The 15371-nt window shown below is 53.5% G+C and overlaps 9 protein-coding genes across 9 annotated transcripts; 3 read left to right on the top strand and 6 right to left on the bottom strand.

The window, feature by feature from the left end:
* Window positions 1–9: 9 nt before the first annotated feature.
* CLAFUR5_06225 (CTD kinase subunit gamma) lies at window positions 10–765 on the bottom strand (the record flags this gene model as incomplete). Its single annotated transcript, XM_047905373.1, has 1 exon — window positions 10–765. The coding sequence occupies one exon, from the start codon at window positions 763–765 to the stop codon at window positions 10–12; it is 756 nt and encodes a 251-aa protein (XP_047762429.1).
* A 565-nt stretch (window positions 766–1330) lies between these two features.
* On the top strand, window positions 1331–2477 carry CLAFUR5_06224 (Mesaconyl-C(4)-CoA hydratase; the record flags this gene model as incomplete). The annotated part of the gene is made up of 2 exons (XM_047905372.1): window positions 1331–1717; window positions 1770–2477. 2 exons carry the CDS (start codon window positions 1331–1333, stop codon window positions 2475–2477), a joined length of 1095 nt encoding a protein of 364 aa, XP_047762428.1.
* A 308-nt stretch (window positions 2478–2785) lies between these two features.
* CLAFUR5_06223 (37S ribosomal protein MRP10, mitochondrial) lies at window positions 2786–3221 on the top strand (the record flags this gene model as incomplete). The annotated part of the gene is made up of 2 exons (XM_047905371.1): window positions 2786–3013; window positions 3135–3221. The coding sequence occupies 2 exons, from the start codon at window positions 2786–2788 to the stop codon at window positions 3219–3221; spliced, it is 315 nt and encodes a 104-aa protein (XP_047762435.1).
* A 708-nt stretch (window positions 3222–3929) lies between these two features.
* On the bottom strand, window positions 3930–5039 carry CLAFUR5_06222 (uncharacterized protein; the record flags this gene model as incomplete). The annotated part of the gene is made up of 2 exons (XM_047905370.1): window positions 3930–4619; window positions 4677–5039. 2 exons carry the CDS (start codon window positions 5037–5039, stop codon window positions 3930–3932), a joined length of 1053 nt encoding a protein of 350 aa, XP_047762434.1.
* Window positions 5040–6042: 1003 nt separating this feature from the next.
* Window positions 6043–6744, bottom strand: CLAFUR5_06221 (uncharacterized protein; the record flags this gene model as incomplete). The annotated part of the gene is made up of 1 exon (XM_047905369.1): window positions 6043–6744. One exon carries the CDS (start codon window positions 6742–6744, stop codon window positions 6043–6045), a length of 702 nt encoding a protein of 233 aa, XP_047762433.1.
* Window positions 6745–7743: 999 nt separating this feature from the next.
* Window positions 7744–8498, top strand: CLAFUR5_06220 (putative beta-glucosidase N; the record flags this gene model as incomplete). Its single annotated transcript, XM_047905368.1, has 2 exons — window positions 7744–7800; window positions 7851–8498. 2 exons carry the CDS (start codon window positions 7744–7746, stop codon window positions 8496–8498), a joined length of 705 nt encoding a protein of 234 aa, XP_047762432.1.
* A 1288-nt stretch (window positions 8499–9786) lies between these two features.
* Window positions 9787–10902, bottom strand: CLAFUR5_06219 (Quercetin 2,3-dioxygenase; the record flags this gene model as incomplete). The annotated part of the gene is given in 3 exon segments (XM_047905367.1): window positions 9787–10272; window positions 10284–10586; window positions 10639–10902. The coding sequence occupies 3 exon segments, from the start codon at window positions 10900–10902 to the stop codon at window positions 9787–9789; spliced, it is 1053 nt and encodes a 350-aa protein (XP_047761705.1).
* A 1296-nt stretch (window positions 10903–12198) lies between these two features.
* On the bottom strand, window positions 12199–13521 carry CLAFUR5_06218 (uncharacterized protein; the record flags this gene model as incomplete). Its single annotated transcript, XM_047905366.1, has 2 exons — window positions 12199–13259; window positions 13311–13521. The coding sequence occupies 2 exons, from the start codon at window positions 13519–13521 to the stop codon at window positions 12199–12201; spliced, it is 1272 nt and encodes a 423-aa protein (XP_047761706.1).
* Window positions 13522–14060: 539 nt separating this feature from the next.
* On the bottom strand, window positions 14061–15351 carry CLAFUR5_06217 (E3 ubiquitin-protein ligase CSU1; the record flags this gene model as incomplete). Its single annotated transcript, XM_047905365.1, has 2 exons — window positions 14061–15133; window positions 15180–15351. 2 exons carry the CDS (start codon window positions 15349–15351, stop codon window positions 14061–14063), a joined length of 1245 nt encoding a protein of 414 aa, XP_047761709.1.
* Between the last annotated feature and the right edge of the window lie 20 nt (window positions 15352–15371).

Here is a 15371-nt window from a genome sequence, read left to right as displayed (position 1 = left end):
AAGTGAGGCTCAATAATCATCAAACTCCAAATGCTTCCTCCTCTCCTCCGCCTCCTCCTTAGCCTCTCGATAATCGTCCGTATCCACGTCACTCCCAGCATCAAACGTCCTCTCGAACTCCACATCTTGCGCCAAGTTCTGATCATTCTGCTGCACTGCCCACATGCCCTCCCTAGCCCTCTTGTGGCGCTCCCGATCCTCCTCAATGCGCTGCTCGATCTGTCTCTTATCAAGTCTGACACCCGTATTGTAGAACATTCCCGAGTCTCGGCCAGCCGAGATTGGCGTTTTCCTCACAGCATCCGGCATAGCTGCATCTTTTGTCGGACTTGACTGTCCGCCGGGTACGTTGTCCCTCCCCGCAATGCACTCCTCCAGCTCCGTCACGGTCTGCGGCTGCAAAAAGCTCTTTCCTTGCAACTGCTGCAGCACCTTCCTCACGACTTTCACGTTCGCCGCGCCGCTTCCATCATCCGGCGCAACGAGATCAATGATTCGCAAAATGTCCCGCTCCATCATGCGCACGTATTGAAGGTCGCCTTGGGATTTTGCGGTGTCACAGAGTGCAGGCAAGAAGTACATTATGTTCGCGCGGTTGTTCATGTTGTTGCGCTCGAGCTGTTCGAGTATGCAAGAGTGGAGGTCGTCGCTGAATTCGTGGTAGCGAAGGGCGTAGTTGGCGGCTTTGAGGGCGGACGAGGTGCTGGCGTTGAGGTGCTGGAGCTGAGATGTGAAGCGCATGCGCACTTCGAAGGGGTCGGCCATGATGGCGACAGCGTACGATGTCGGTGTGTTGGTCGTCGCAATGGAAGTCAAAGTGCGAAGACGATGTTCACATGCAAAGAAGTCGTGGTGGGTCTGCGGGAGCGGCTCTGGGGTCGGCCGCTTCGTGAGACCCGCCATGGCCCATGAGAAAGCTCGATGCAGACTCCGGCCTTTCTTCTCCTCTCTCCGTGATCACAATTATGCGATCTGCCCTTCAGCGTGCGATCCGGACTATACTTCGTGCCCATAATGAGCAGTTCCTCGTGCGTCGTGGATGATCAAATGTGACAAGATTGATCCACATTGGTGCACTGCCCGGCTATAAGGCTGGCGAGCCGGCTATAAGGTGAGGAGCGAGCTAAGCGATCTGCAACCCTGATTGTGCTCCCTTCGATCTCATTTATGTCACGTCTTCCTGGTTATCTTCTCTGGCCTTCAGCACAAGAACATAAAGTGTTGGTCCCAGCTTGAAACGGCTGGCAGGACGAATTCAACACTCAGTGCAGAAGGCCGGGAAGATATCCATATCTGACGATAGCTGGTGGGTAGCAGAAGCAACTACAACATGACGAGGACTGTACTGTCAGCGGCCGTCAGAGCTGGTCAACGATCAGCCTTTCCAGTACGGTCGTCTGTACTCTCAGACGCGAGGACATTCCATGCCACTACTTCACTCCAGCAGAAGAAGCCAGAAGCAATAGCCGAGGCGTTCTTATCCAAGTTCGCCCATGGCAAGGAGTTCGTCCGGAAGCAATTGCTCGATGCCAATCAACTTCGTCTGTTCTCTTTAACATCGGATCGCACGAAGCTATGGCCAGGATCAGAATCACTCGAGCAGAACGAACCTGCTGCAGGAACGCCACTGCCGGCTGGCTACCATAATGCTTACTTCACGCCGACTCAGCTACCAGGCGCCCTTGGCATCGATGGAACCGATACATCATATAATCCAGTGAGCTTATGCAGTCGAGTCTGATCACGATATTGGTTCTGATGATGAGTAGGAAGCACCTTTCACCCGTCGGATGTGGGCAGGCGGCTCAATCCACTGGCCGGGCGCAGATCCCAGCGCATCAAGCCAGTCCTACCTAAAGGTCGGCGACATCGCAACAGAAGTGACCAAAGTCAAATCCTGCGAAGTCAAGACCATCAAGAAGACCGGCGAAGCCATGCTCGTCGTTGGTGTTGTGAAAGAATTCCTCGACTCAAAGGACAACCTCTGCGTTACTGACAACCGCAACTGGGTCTTTCGCGAAGCCCTTGATCCCAGCAAGAGGGCCAAAAGCCCACAGAAGCCACCAGAGTCGACCTTGGACGAGCTCAAGCGAGTAGACGGAGGAAAGCTGGTGAGACATTTCAACAGAGACCCGCCAACGCTGTTCCGTTTCAGCGCGTTGACGTTCAATGCGCATCGCATCCATTACGACAAGCCTTGGAGCGTTGATGTTGAAGGCCACCGGGACACTGTCGTGCATGGGCCGCTGAACATGCTTGGCATGCTAGACCTATGGAGAGACGAGTATGCCGGTATTGCTGGAAAGGAGATTCTGCTTCCGAAGAGCTTGAAGTACCGTGCTACGAGCCCGGTGTATGTTGGGGAAGGGTACAGGATCTTGATCGAGAAGGATACGATCGATCAGAGTGAGGTGCCGATTGAGGTTGTTAGTAATGATGGGACGAGCTGTATGAAGGGTACTGTAGAGAGGTATTAAGCTGGGGATGTATGCGACCGCTTGGAGACGCGGCTAAATGTGCGTGGCGCGACGCCGCTGCACTCCAATATCAAGGCGCATTGAGATCTGAATGAAATGCGGTGCCTCGCAAAGCATTCTAGGTTGGTGTTGATGTCAGTTCCTGAATCGCAGTCGCGCATGTCAGATGTAGAGAACCGCGATATCCACGAAGTATCCCCGTCCCATATCTTTCTTCTCCGCTCCGCACCGCCGCACCACCACCACCATCACCCCATCAGCATTCATCCATCGACCTCCCTTCTCGCGTGCTCACCACAACACCGACCATGGCACCCGGCAAATCGAACGCATCATCTAGCTTTCGCACTCTCCAAACCGCGCAATCTAACCTCCCGCCTCTTCCCAAACTTCGAATCCGCAAACCAGATCGCGCGGATGCCAACCCATGCATTGGAGTGATGGGCTCTATGTTGGGATGTTGGGCTTCATCAGGATACTCAGCGGCTGGATGTCAGGTTTTGGAGATGCAGCTGAGGAAGTGCATGGATGAGAGGGTAAGTCAAGCGAGTGAGGCGAGCTCTTTGAACGATGGGGTATTGGCAGTAGAAGTAGAGCGATTAGTGCTGGGTGGAGGAGAGGCAGCCTTGGACGATCATGAGCTAATAGGTGCAACAGAAAGCGACACAAGCGAAGAAGTCAACGATAAACCACCACCTATCGAGATTTTATCCACAAATCATTGGGCCGCACAAGAGGAAGTGAGGATCAAGCCGAGGTCGGCGATAGATCAGAACGATGCGAGGGCGCCATTGAATGGGCAAAGAAAAGATGAATAAAGAGCAGATGAAGGCGCGTTGCTTGGCGACGTTGAACCTCGAAGGGCAAGAGCTGGCACCACAGGGTACCCAGGCATTGCAAGTGTAGCTTGCTGCACGCCTAGATGAGACGGCGAGCCAGGAGCACGAGCAAAGCAGATTCAGCGGCATGAGCTAGGTCTGTTGCCAGACTACCAACCAGTGCCAGCAGGGGGCAATGATGCCAGGCACACTCGCCTGAACGAGACCTCGCTTTCTCGCTGCCTTGCGTTCCGAGAGCGCGCAGAGTAAATGACTGCATTCGACCACATTGTACATATGGGCAAGAAGGAATGTACAATAGAGCAAAGAGCTAGTCGAAACCCATCGATCATTTAGCCTAGCTCTAAGAAAGGACTGATGTTCGGCCAATCGCGCTTTCTTGAGTACGACCAGGTATCACTGTGTTGAAGAGCCCCCATATACTACAATTCTAGGGTGTCCTGGCCTTGGCAGATTTCAAGGAGTCTCGATGGGTATGGTTTTCATTTCTTTCGTCGATTTCAGCCACGACTTCTACCTCTACTGTTTCCACATGCCGATTGAGCATTTGCGGCTATGCGATTGTGTTCCAGCTACTCATCCACATCATCGCACCATTTGGGATACGTTCCACCTATAAGATGGTTCCGAACCCAAAAGTTTGCTTAATACTCCTAACATAGTACTGCTCCCAATTTCTCTTCGTAGGCTCCTCCTGCCCGATCGGCACGCCCTCCCAGTCCACTCTCATGACCGTCACAGCATCCACATCGTTCTGCTCAAACTTTATCTTCAACGTGCTGAAGTGTCCCGCCGGCCACTGTGCCAATCGCCACTTCTGCTCAATGTATGTTGGCTCTTCTAGCTTGACGTACTCGCCCTGAACGTTTCCACCAAAGAGCTCGAATTTGCTGCCGGGAGTGGAACCTTCGAAGAGCTTGGGCGGGGCGCGCGTGAAGGCTGCGATGCGCTGAGGGTCGATGAAGACTTGGTAGGCTTCTGAGGCGGTCGTGCGGAACTCTTGCTGGTCGGAGAGGGTGGTTGTGTTGACTTTGGGTCCGGTGGAGGAGCCATTGGAAGTGGTAGTTGCTGAGGAGTTGGAGGATTTGTCTTTGTTGACGGAAGACGATTGAAGAGTCCGTACGGCGGGGAAGCCACTGGATGGGTTGGAGCCGGGGGCGTGCTGGATGTCTTTACCGTGTTCTGTGATCAGAGCTGGAGCGAGCTTCTGCAGTGCGGCACGAAGTTGGGGCGTGATGTCCTTGCGAACAAGATCCTTGGCAGGTTCTTTGTCGAGGGAGGAGGAGTAAAGCTCTACTTCGAACTGCAGGCTCTGTTAGCAGATGTCTAGCCAGTGCTGGCATTGATGCACTTGACTCACCACGTACTCGTCCTCCTCCGTATCGTGTGCAACCTCTGGTATTGTGATTGTTCCCGACACATCTTTCTGCACCTCCTTCTCAATCTCTGGCGCATCCTCTCCGTCGCTCTCCTTGACCTTCTCCTTCAGAGGTATACTGCCGGTCCACTCAAGCTGTAGCCGCACGTCGAAAATGGTGATGACTTTGCCTTTCCGTTGTGACACGTCCACATCGCCGTCCATGCTGAGCAACTTGCTGACTTGAGCGTTGATTGGGCCATTTTCCGCTTTCAGTCCAACCAGATGCTCATCGAGGTAGTCCTTGGTCCATGCCGAAACATCTTTGTTGACCCAATGCCAGTTGTTAGGGTTGTGAAGCACCATTTTGGCAGTGAGAGTTGTGAGCAGCGGTCTATGCTATACTGGAGGTCTTGCGAGTGTGTCAAGTGATCCAGGTGGACAGATGCGCTGAAAGATGTTCTGATTTCTGTGGTATTCTAGAAGATGTCCCACCTGAGATGATCCTGGTGGGATGTGCTGCTGAGTAGAAGTCTTCCCCATTACGTGCACTAATCAATCTTGACCCTTGACGTGCACTCGCTAAATAAAATCCGCCTAAGGTTAGTTGGAGCTAGTTAGCTGCCGTAATGTTTAACTAAAACTCCCTCTAAATCTTGCTTACGATAGAATATCTCGATATATACTACTCCTAAGATAGTACGTAATATACAAAACTATATAGATAAAACCAATACTATACACCTATCTTATAAGCCTATCTATAGCTTATATACTGGAAGAATGCGATAGATAGACAAAGAAGTGCATATTGCGTGCCTTAATTTCGGCATTCGATAGAACTAAGGTTTCCGCCCTGTCCATAGCTTTCACTTCACGTCCGCGAAGCTTCACAACAGCCATTATCTGCCTCACATGCAATGCCACAAGCATCTTGAAAAGATGCTCGCCGCATCTCCCGGCCACTGGGAGCTCTCTCTCCACAGAAGGCGCCGTGGAAATAGATGGTCTCTGATCTGAATGCACACGGAGGACCGGACGATATGTCTTGTGACGAGCATGTAGCATATACTGAAGCAAACATGATAAGTCGGGCTCTATCTGCTGCGAGCTGATCGGCACTGAAGGCTAGGTCCATCACCAGATACTCCAACTTACCACCTGAACGGACCCCACTCAACAGACTTTTGATGCCATGACCAGGTGCCAATGCGTATCCTCTCACAGATCCTCTGCCACCCCGATCCACTCACTGCGCCAATCTTCCAGTCCACTCCGCCATCCATACGGCGAGCCTGAGCCGATGGCCAATACGCGTCGCGCTGTCTGTCCCTTCCCTTTGAACAAGCGACCACTCTCCACGACCGACTCATCTATCCCTGAATCTGTGAAGGCCCTCAATCACCGCATCTTCGACGGCAATTCCGTTGCCCCACATGACTGGCACCCATTCGAAGAAAGCCACCCGTACAGTCTGCGGGAGTGGCCACAAGTCGTAATGTAAGACTCTTATCTCACGACGTGGAGGCTGCGTAGCCAGCATACGGGTCCAAGACGGCTCGCACATGCGCTGCCTCCGATTTCTCAACACAGTCATGAGCTTACTCTTGATGCGCTTTCCGATGCTGCCGCGCATGGCCTTCTGATCTATATTGATGTAACCCAGGGTCCAAGTGAAGTCGAGCATCGGATTTGGCAGAATGTCGAAGTTGCCAGAGTGCCAGGTGAAGTCGAACATCGGACCCAGGAGATCGATTTCTTCGAAGCTGTGCGGAAGTCCAAGACGCTTTGGCGCGTGTCGTGTGATCGGAGCGTTGAAGGGAGGTGGCCTGAGTATGCCAAGGCGGAAGGCCTCCTCGATGTTGCTCACTGGTACCATGAAGAGCTTCTTCTGGATGGTAGAGCTGGCTCCAATAACTGCTTTCCACTTGCGGCAGACGCGCTGAGCGAGCAGAAGCGTCTTCATGTCGGTTCGCAAGAGGATCTTTTCGAGAAGCTCGGTGGTGTTGAACACAGCGGGAATGGCTGATGCGGCCTTCTCATCTCTCCGTCGTATCATTGCGAGTCGCATGTTGACTGGGCGGCAGGACGATAGTCTGCTGCGTTGAGGTTCTGAAGGTGAGGTGGCGTTACCTCACTGTGGTGGCGCGTCTACGAGGCCCGCAGAAATTCATCTTGCACGTTTGCTGACTTCGTCACTCGCAGAGAACGGTCGAGGTCTTTCCCGCAAGTCCGCCAAGCCAGTGGTCACCCTCAAGCGTATACATACAACTTCTTCACTTGCTTACTCACAACTCATCCGCTAGCCTGGCTCGCCCATATGGCGGAGTGGTTAGGCGTCCGAATTTCAACAACGTCTAACCCCACTAAAGTAGCAAAATAAAATAGGATATCCGACATCCTAAGTCGACCCTCGGGGGCCGACTGTGCTTTAGTGAGAGTGCGAATCGATACGGGGGGCAGTCGTCCGGGCGACCGGGCTGTCCTTAAAGACCCCTAGCAGTACGAGGCTGTTAGGGCTTTCTTTTTGCACCTTGAAGTCTTCTCCAAAGGTCAGATGTTGGCATGTCCAGCAGTTCAGGGTCTTCGACTGAGTAGCCTGCCAGAATCGGCTTCTTGCTCAACGAGTACTAGCAACTCACGATGCATTTTGGCGACGCCCGAGTAGTCCCATGCCACGATCTTGCTCAACTCGGGGCACGCATTGCCAGCATGCACCCGGTGTGATCAAGTCCGTCAGAATGGCTAACAACCTGCTGCGGTCAACATAAATAGGCTGCGGAGACACAACATAGGCGAGTCGCAAGTAAACTGTAGATCCTGAACTATGCTAACAGCACGACGAGTATTTGGGCTCACACGAGGGGTATTCAGACAAAGGCGTGCTACTGTGCATTTCGAACGTGTATTGTCCACAGGATGCAGTTGACAAGGCCGGCCATTGCATCGTATGGCAACAGAAGAATCCCCATGGCTATTCACGACTCCATGAGCTCAGTCTTTGCGAGATGCCGTGGATGACAAGCTGATCAACGATGTTGCAACGTTCTGCAACAACACAATCGTTATCATGAGCAATGCCGGCGTCCGGCTTGTAGACGCGTGGATTGAGCACTCGAATGTCCAGGTAAGTGGTATGCGCCTTCCCTTCGTGCCACTATATTAATGTAACATCAGGATGTCCTCAATGCCGGCACTCTGGGCCAGGAGAGTGGTAATTCCTTAATGGATGTCCTCTTCGGCGACGTCAACCCTTCAGGCAAACTCGTCTACACCATCGCCAAGAACGAAAGCGACTACAATGGCGAGATCTGCCCCTGCTGCGAGTGTGACTACACGGAAGGTCTGTACATCGACTACCGCCCCTTTGACCAAGCAGATATTGAGCCCCGCTTTCCGTTTGGATACGGCTTGTCATACACCACGTTCTTATACAGAGATCTCAGGATGGCCTCTTTGCCTAGCAATGTCTCGACCTACGCAGTCAGACCTATCATCGAGGGTGGTCGTGCCGACCTCTTTGACGATATCATCATTTTCACTGCTGAGATCACAAACAGTGGCGATGTTGCCGGCGCTGAGGTCGCTCAACTGTATCTGGGCTTCCCGGAGAGTGCGAAGAGTCCTGTCAAGCAGCTGCGAGGGTTCTCTAAAGTCTTTCTGGAGCCTGGTGAAAGCAAGCCTGTTGAGTTCACTTTGCAGAGGCGCGACGTGAGCATCTGGGACACTGTAGCGCAGAAGTGGAAAGTAGAACACGGCACTTTCAAGGCGATGCTGGGGAAGAGCAGCAAACAGATTGAAAGCGAGGTGGAGTTTCTGCTGTAAGCCATGCAACGCAACAGATAAGCACACATCTTGGTGACACGATAGAACCTCCAATGTCATTTTTAGTGCAACGATCCAGCCTTTCAGACAAGCCGTCCTCCCGTCAATATGTTCGGGCCCCTAAGTCGATTCATGCAGATGGCCTCTCCATAAGTGAGATCCGTTCTCCCGCGAGCGTTCTGCCTCAATACAACGTCGGGAGCCCGACTGCATCACATACGACGTTGACATTGCTTCCCGACATTGTCACACCAGGATGTCACGCACAAGGTCATAGTGAGCAATCGTGGGCAGCCCAGCAATGTTAAGGTACCATACACATCAGCACCCCATCGAGACCATAACCCAACGTTGGCAACCTCCTCTCGTCAATCTCACCCCGACGCCACAACTCAGCCTAGAAATCGCTACAATGTACCTCCCCCTCTTCATCACAGCAAGACTTCTCGACTCCGTCTTATACACACCTCTCAGGCCCGGCGAAGTAAAGTGCAAAAACCGGTACACTCCCGTCCCAGCTGAGGACGTGGTTAAATGCAACGAGCAAATCATAGCGAAAGGGAACAACGAGTGTGTTGTTGACGGTGTCTCCGACTACGACATCTTCTGCGAGTGGGGAAGGGCCAATGTTGGCGCGAGGGCTGGTGATAAAGTACGTTGCCGGCTGAGGTCTTGACTTGACTTCTGGAAATGCTGTCCAACGGGCGCATAACCAAGGGCTCGACGCGCTATAAGCTCGACTATATTGGTGCGGCCTTGGCCTTGCTACTGAGCTACACGCCCGCACGTTTAAGCAAAGGCCTTTGCTTCAATGACAAGTCGAAGCGCTCGGCGGCAATCAACTTTGTCACCTGCCCTTGGCGGCGTAGTGAATCGCGAAGCCAAAGACGATTCTACGGCGATTCCATGACAAAGTGAAGCGGGTGAAGCAGGTGGCGGCTGAAGACGAGATGGACCGTAAAGTGCGCTAAGCTGAGAGCAATGTAGTATCGAGATTGCGAATGCTGTCGGCCATATTATGGATGGGTCTACTACTGACAGACTGGTGAAAGGTATGTCAATATGTCCAGAGATCGAGTGGTGGCTCTGACGCAATGCCACAGGGTCATATCGACTGGAGACTAACACCGACATTGACATCTGGGTGAACTACAACGCCCCACCGTGAGGATCGAGATGTGTTTATAGATGGAGGAGGGAGCACAATGGTGTGGTGAACGATCGAAGTCATAGTCACCATACACTACCACTCATGGTATCACAATTCGCTCCAGACCCTATCTTAACCTCAATGTGCCGGTGGCGTAGAGTAGGCCCAGCTAACACCCTGCTTGATCATCTGGCTATCCACATCATCTGCACCACCAGAGCACCACAAGAACTTGTTGTAGTTCACACTCGACTTGATGGTAACGTTCGTGTACGCCGGAATGAACAGCGAGTCACCGGCAATGAGCTTGACATCCTCGCCCTCAACACCGAAGGTCACCTCACCCCTCATGCCGTAGATGAACTGGTGCCCCTTGCTCGCCCACGATCGTACAGTGGCGTTGGCGGCGGTCTTCCGCATGCTGACTTGCGAGATCGTGAAATTGCCATTGGTCTGAACAGTGGTGGCCAGAGGAGAGATAACAGCGCCGCTCTGCTCATACCAGTAGTGAGGACCCGCACCGTTGGCCAAGAAGTACGGCGTGGTGGAATTTGCTGGTAAAGTCGAGTTACTCGCATGCCAGTCCGCATCACAAGCGCCAATCTCATTCTGCATCATGTTGACCTGGTTGATACTGTATCGTAGGCCTTGGCATACTGCGCAAAAGTCGCCGCAGGAAACGCGATGCCTTGGTCTGCAGGGAAAGGGACATTGTATTCTGGATTCCATTGAGTGCTGACTTTCTGGAAGAACTCGTCGAAGCCTGCTGGTTGGATCATGCCGAGGAATTCTGTTTCCTCGGCCACGAATTGGTAGGAGTGGTTGGCATAGCCAGGCACCATGGCGAAGTCGCCTGCGCCGAGATCGCGTGGTTTGCCATTGGCCCAGACTCGAACTGTGCCGGTCATGGGCAGGAAGGTCTCATGCCAGTGAACGTGCTGTGATGGTTGTGAGTGGAGCATGTGAAGCAGTTTGAGCGTCGATACGCACGTAATGAGGCGGCACAGCGTCGTTTGGCTTGCCGTTGGTCAGCAGCATGCTAAAACCAGCTGCAACCGCATTCGCACTGCCACTGATGGTGTTCTTGGTGTCGGCCAGAGTCCTGAAGACATCGTCCGCGAGCAGCACTTTCGGGCCCTCGAGGTGTCTCACCACGAACGGCACAGCGCCATCAGGCAAGGCATCTGTCACCTCAATGACTTTCGACAGTACCGAAGGAGCGAATGCTGCAAGCAGCAAAGTGAGCGACTGCATTGCTGCGGTGGTGAAGTGAGGGAAGGATGAGTTGAAGTCTTCGGTAGGTCGGCCAGAGCCCTAATAACCTCCATGTGAAGCCGTGCTTGGCACATGGAGCACATGGATCGGTCCACCATCCTGTCTCATCGAAACGTGAAGATGGACCCCCGAGAAAGTGACGATTGGCGATACGGGACCGTTGACATATTGGCGTGTGAGCCGGCAAGGCTTGGCTACGGCTCGACATCGGTCTCGGTGTCCACCTTCCCGAGGACGGGTCTTGATATCGGTTCCTGCATGTCGAAAGTGGTTTTGAGTTGAGAAGTCGAAAAAAATGCCGAATTGAGCGCTTCTGTAGATGAAATGTCGTTCGATATGGAAGGTGCCAATAAGCTCGCAGGGAAATTCTACAAATCCCAGATTGGTCGGTCGAAAGTGCAGCCGCTCTCCATAGTCATTGCCCGGTGATGTATCTGCTTTCGTCCTACCTGCGTTGGGATCAAGCCCTGATGAGCCAAGAAGGAACGAAGGTTGCTGACAAAGTTCGTTTGCCGCCCAGCGCGTCGCCGTCTTCGCTACAGACTCCGTTGCTTGAACATGCCGGCGTGCTGAAGCTATGCGTAGACATAGCGACCTGCATGAAGCGCTCGCGCGATGCTAGATGTTCAACCCTTGGAACTCAGTTCAAATCAGCCTCGTCTCTCCATACTTCAGTCCACCTCCAAACGTCTCAGGCACCCTCATCCTCAGCCGCGCCGGCACTCGTGGTCCAGCAGTATCCTCATACAGCCCCAACCTCTCAAAGGCTCCTTCTTCGCGTGATGAAAAGGCAAGTACCAAGCAAGTCTTCGGCAACAGCCAAAGCAGACGGACTGTACCTGAGCACGGCTCTTGTTTGGACAAGTTGGAACGTTGCAATGTTTGTACAGTGTTTCCAGAAGGGGTCACCATAGCGACGCTCTCCACAGTCTCTGTGTCGAAGACAGTCCGAGGCGGGTCAATGCCTGATATATTAGCGCCGGTGATGGCGACCCTGAGCCGGTGTGTCCGGTCAGAGTTAACAACGGACATCTCGACGTCGCAGTAGTACGCCTTCACGATGAGGTAAGCACTCTCGATGGCGCCAAATCTGTTGACATTGGCCGTGACAGCGCCATAGCCCACTAAACTGGCGTCACAGTACAGCTCAGGATCAGTCGGTCGGATCCTATATGCCTCGACTACTGCCGAGCAGAAGACTCGACGCTGAGGCTGTCGGGCCCAGCTCCAGCTCGGTGCAACAAACTCCTTAATATTCGACATTGGCACAGAATCTTAGTGGACTGTCCATAGAAGGCCATGGAGGATATCGTTCTTCCACAGTCCCGCGATATATTCATCGCCTGTGTCTTCTCCAATGACTTTGGTAAGCGCTGAAATGGCTGGAAGACGATCCGTAGCCTTGGTCATCAGACGCTGCGTGTATTCTTGTATCGCGTTTCTCCAAAAGTCATAGGCTTGGGAGCACGACTCGAACAGATTCGTGCTGGTGTCGCGCGGATACCGTTGTGGCGTAGGTAGCACGCTGCCGCGATTTTGATATACCGGTAGCGATTGATAGCCGTTTTCAGCAGAGCTACACTCACACCGATAGCCTTGACGACACTCCCAGACGACCTCTTCTTGTCGAAAGATCAAAGTTCGCTGGCCCATCAGTCTTTCTTGAAGACACCAACCACGATCTGACACTGCTAGCTTGGATCCGGGGTCCATGTTCGCGCTGTGTTCGCAAGTCTCTCTTAGCAAAAGGCAGCGTTCATCAGCTGGTGGTCCGAAAGTCACTTGCTCCCAGACATGGTTCTCTCTCATACCTAGAAATCCGGTGTTGGGACTGGGCGCAGCAGCCGCGATCCCGACAATGGAAGCATTGCCGTAGATCTCGGCCATTTTTGCAGATTCCGTTGCCCAGTCCTCGGCAGAATCCTGAATGATACATAGTGCATCTATCCAGATGTATGGTATCTCGAGCTGCCGCGCGAGCTGCACTACGTCCTGGAAGGTCCTGGGCAAATCATGCCAGCGAATGCGTTCTATACGGCTGGCAAAGTTAGTTGACAGCGTCCGAAGCGGGACAACGCCGCCCCAGCAGTATGATAGAGCGATGAAGTCGCCGCGCTCATGATTTGTGCATTTCAGCTTGACGTCGCCAGTCGCTGAGCCAGATCGTACGTCGAGCACACGGGTTGGTAATGGCGCACTGGTGGTGTCAGGGCATGCTGGGTGTTCGGACGCGCAGTCATGCAGCCATCGCCGGTACAGTGTCACTGCGGCGGGGCCCAAAGGGTCGGCGTGCACTTCACCATACACTGGACGCAGCGGTAGCGGTATTGCGCCTCCTGTTGATCATCATGTCAACGCAATGTATGTCAGGTTCGCCTGCCACGCACCTTCTGGCTTGCATAGGTCGAACGAAGTCTCTCCACAATCCCATATCACGATCACGAGACTGATGAGACTATCCCAGGCCTCGTCGGTCATCGTGTGCCAGTATAGTTCGATTTGAACACATTGATGGAAAGAACCTTGCTTGGGTGACCATGGGATCGAGACGCAGTGGCACCGTTGGTCAGCAATGTCAACAAGCAATTGGCATGTCATGCAAGCCTGTTTTGCTGCTCGCAAAGCAATACCATAGGACACCACGAAGCCTGGAATACCGCCTCTATCATTGGGATGAAGGTGATGTTTGCATGGCCAGAGGCATCTCATACTGGCGCAAGTTAGGGACCCACTAGGCAGTCTTGCCAGCTCCTCGAGGTCTTTTCTCGGCCCCAAAGCATCGCTAAAGGGTGCTGTGGGTCGATGGAAAATGTCTTCCTCGCGACGCGGCGGACGAGAGTTGAAGCAAAGGAGCTGCGCCATGGTAGTGAGTAGAGGAGGTTGGGCGATGTTGAAATCGAGGACACTCACCGAGATGTCCAAGGCAACAGAGAAATAGCTGCGGTGGGTTCATGTTGTGGAACATGCGGCTGAGTGATGGCTTTGGAGAGTCGCCTGCAAGAATGTCGGCACAGAGAAGCGAGATATGCCTGTCACTTGAAAGCAGCAGAGCATGATCAAGAGGTGTGTATGGAGGAAGAACGAATGTCGCCCAGTATGGTTCCAGGATTGTCGCATAAGGTAGTTTCATATCCAAGCTAGCACTGGAACGCCACACGCTCCTTCTTCACCATATTCGAACCACCACCCGCGAAGCCTGTTCCCTCACAGCTGAGCTGCACCAAGCCTCTCTCCACCTTACTCTCCTTCTCGCCAGTCTCCGCGTCCTTCTTCTTTTTGCTCTTCCTCCCAGGCGTCACGTCCTCGTGACAAACATAGCATCTCACAGTCTCGTCATGCTCTTTCTCATGCGCCGACTTCTCCGGTGGGTTCAAGAACTTGTCACCGCAAGGTTTGCATAGAACATGGCCGCAAGGCTTTGCAACTACGGCTTTCGTCGAGTTCGACAGAGCTTTCGTGCAGCTAGGGCAGGATCGCGATGGGGTGTCGGGGGTGCTCGAGGGATCTTGGTTGAAATTGACGGTGACGAGGGTCTTCAGAGTAAAGTCGTGCGCTGCATCAGCCGCGGCGGCAGGACATGTCGGATGCTGCTTGATGGCTTTGAGGGCGCAGTTCTGGTGGTCAGGGATCTCGCCGGGTACCCAGAAGGAGGGCAGCTCGCTCTTCGCGTTCCTTTCGTCGTTCCTGCGCTTCTTGACCTTGTCGCGTTCGTCGTTGGCCAGCCGCACTAGTTCATGCTCATCGATCTCGAGCTTCCGCTTGACGCCCTTCCTGCCTGCTTCATCCACCTCCTGCTCGATCTCGATCTTGCCGTTCTTGCGACGAATGATTCTCTCGTTCGCGTTTCCCCCAGACCTCACACTCAGTCCAGCCTGGACCCTCTCGAACTCCTCGACAGCTCTCGCCTGCGCCTCGGCATTCTCGATGTCCGCCTCGTCGGCGTCTTCCAGCTTCCTTCGCTCCGCCTCTTTCCTCAATCTCTTCAACTCCTTGTTCTGCGCAAGCAAGTTGCTGACCGCGCACTCGCGGCAGAACAGGTGTCCATGGCTGGGACATGAGACTGGCTCACGTGCTGGTAGAAGACACAATTGGCAGCTTCCGAACGGCAGGAAGCTGTCTCGGGTCAGTCGTGTGGCCTTGGGGCCCCAGTGGCCTTTTAGCTCGTTGCGCTCGTGGGCCGTGAAGAAGGCCAGAGACGTGTTCCTTGTGCCTGTAATGTTGGCTACAGCACCCTCGAGACTCCGTGCGGAACTTACTATGCGACATGGCTGACCTTGGTGCTTGGCCTTGCGACTCTACTGATCCGGATTCCGAGGAGCCAGGTTGGGCGCACAGAAGGATGATCGTTGGAGAGCTTCGCATCTTGTTGGACCCTGCAATCGCGAAACTGACACGCAGCTCACATTTCTGCGACACCCAGAACTCCATCCAACATGCACTTCACTTCG

This window comes from Fulvia fulva, chromosome 5, assembly GCF_020509005.1.
Source record: "Fulvia fulva chromosome 5, complete sequence".
In the NCBI taxonomy this organism is placed as follows: Eukaryota; Fungi; Ascomycota; class Dothideomycetes; order Mycosphaerellales; family Mycosphaerellaceae; genus Fulvia; species Fulvia fulva.
This window is presented reverse-complemented; position numbering and strand designations above follow the sequence as displayed.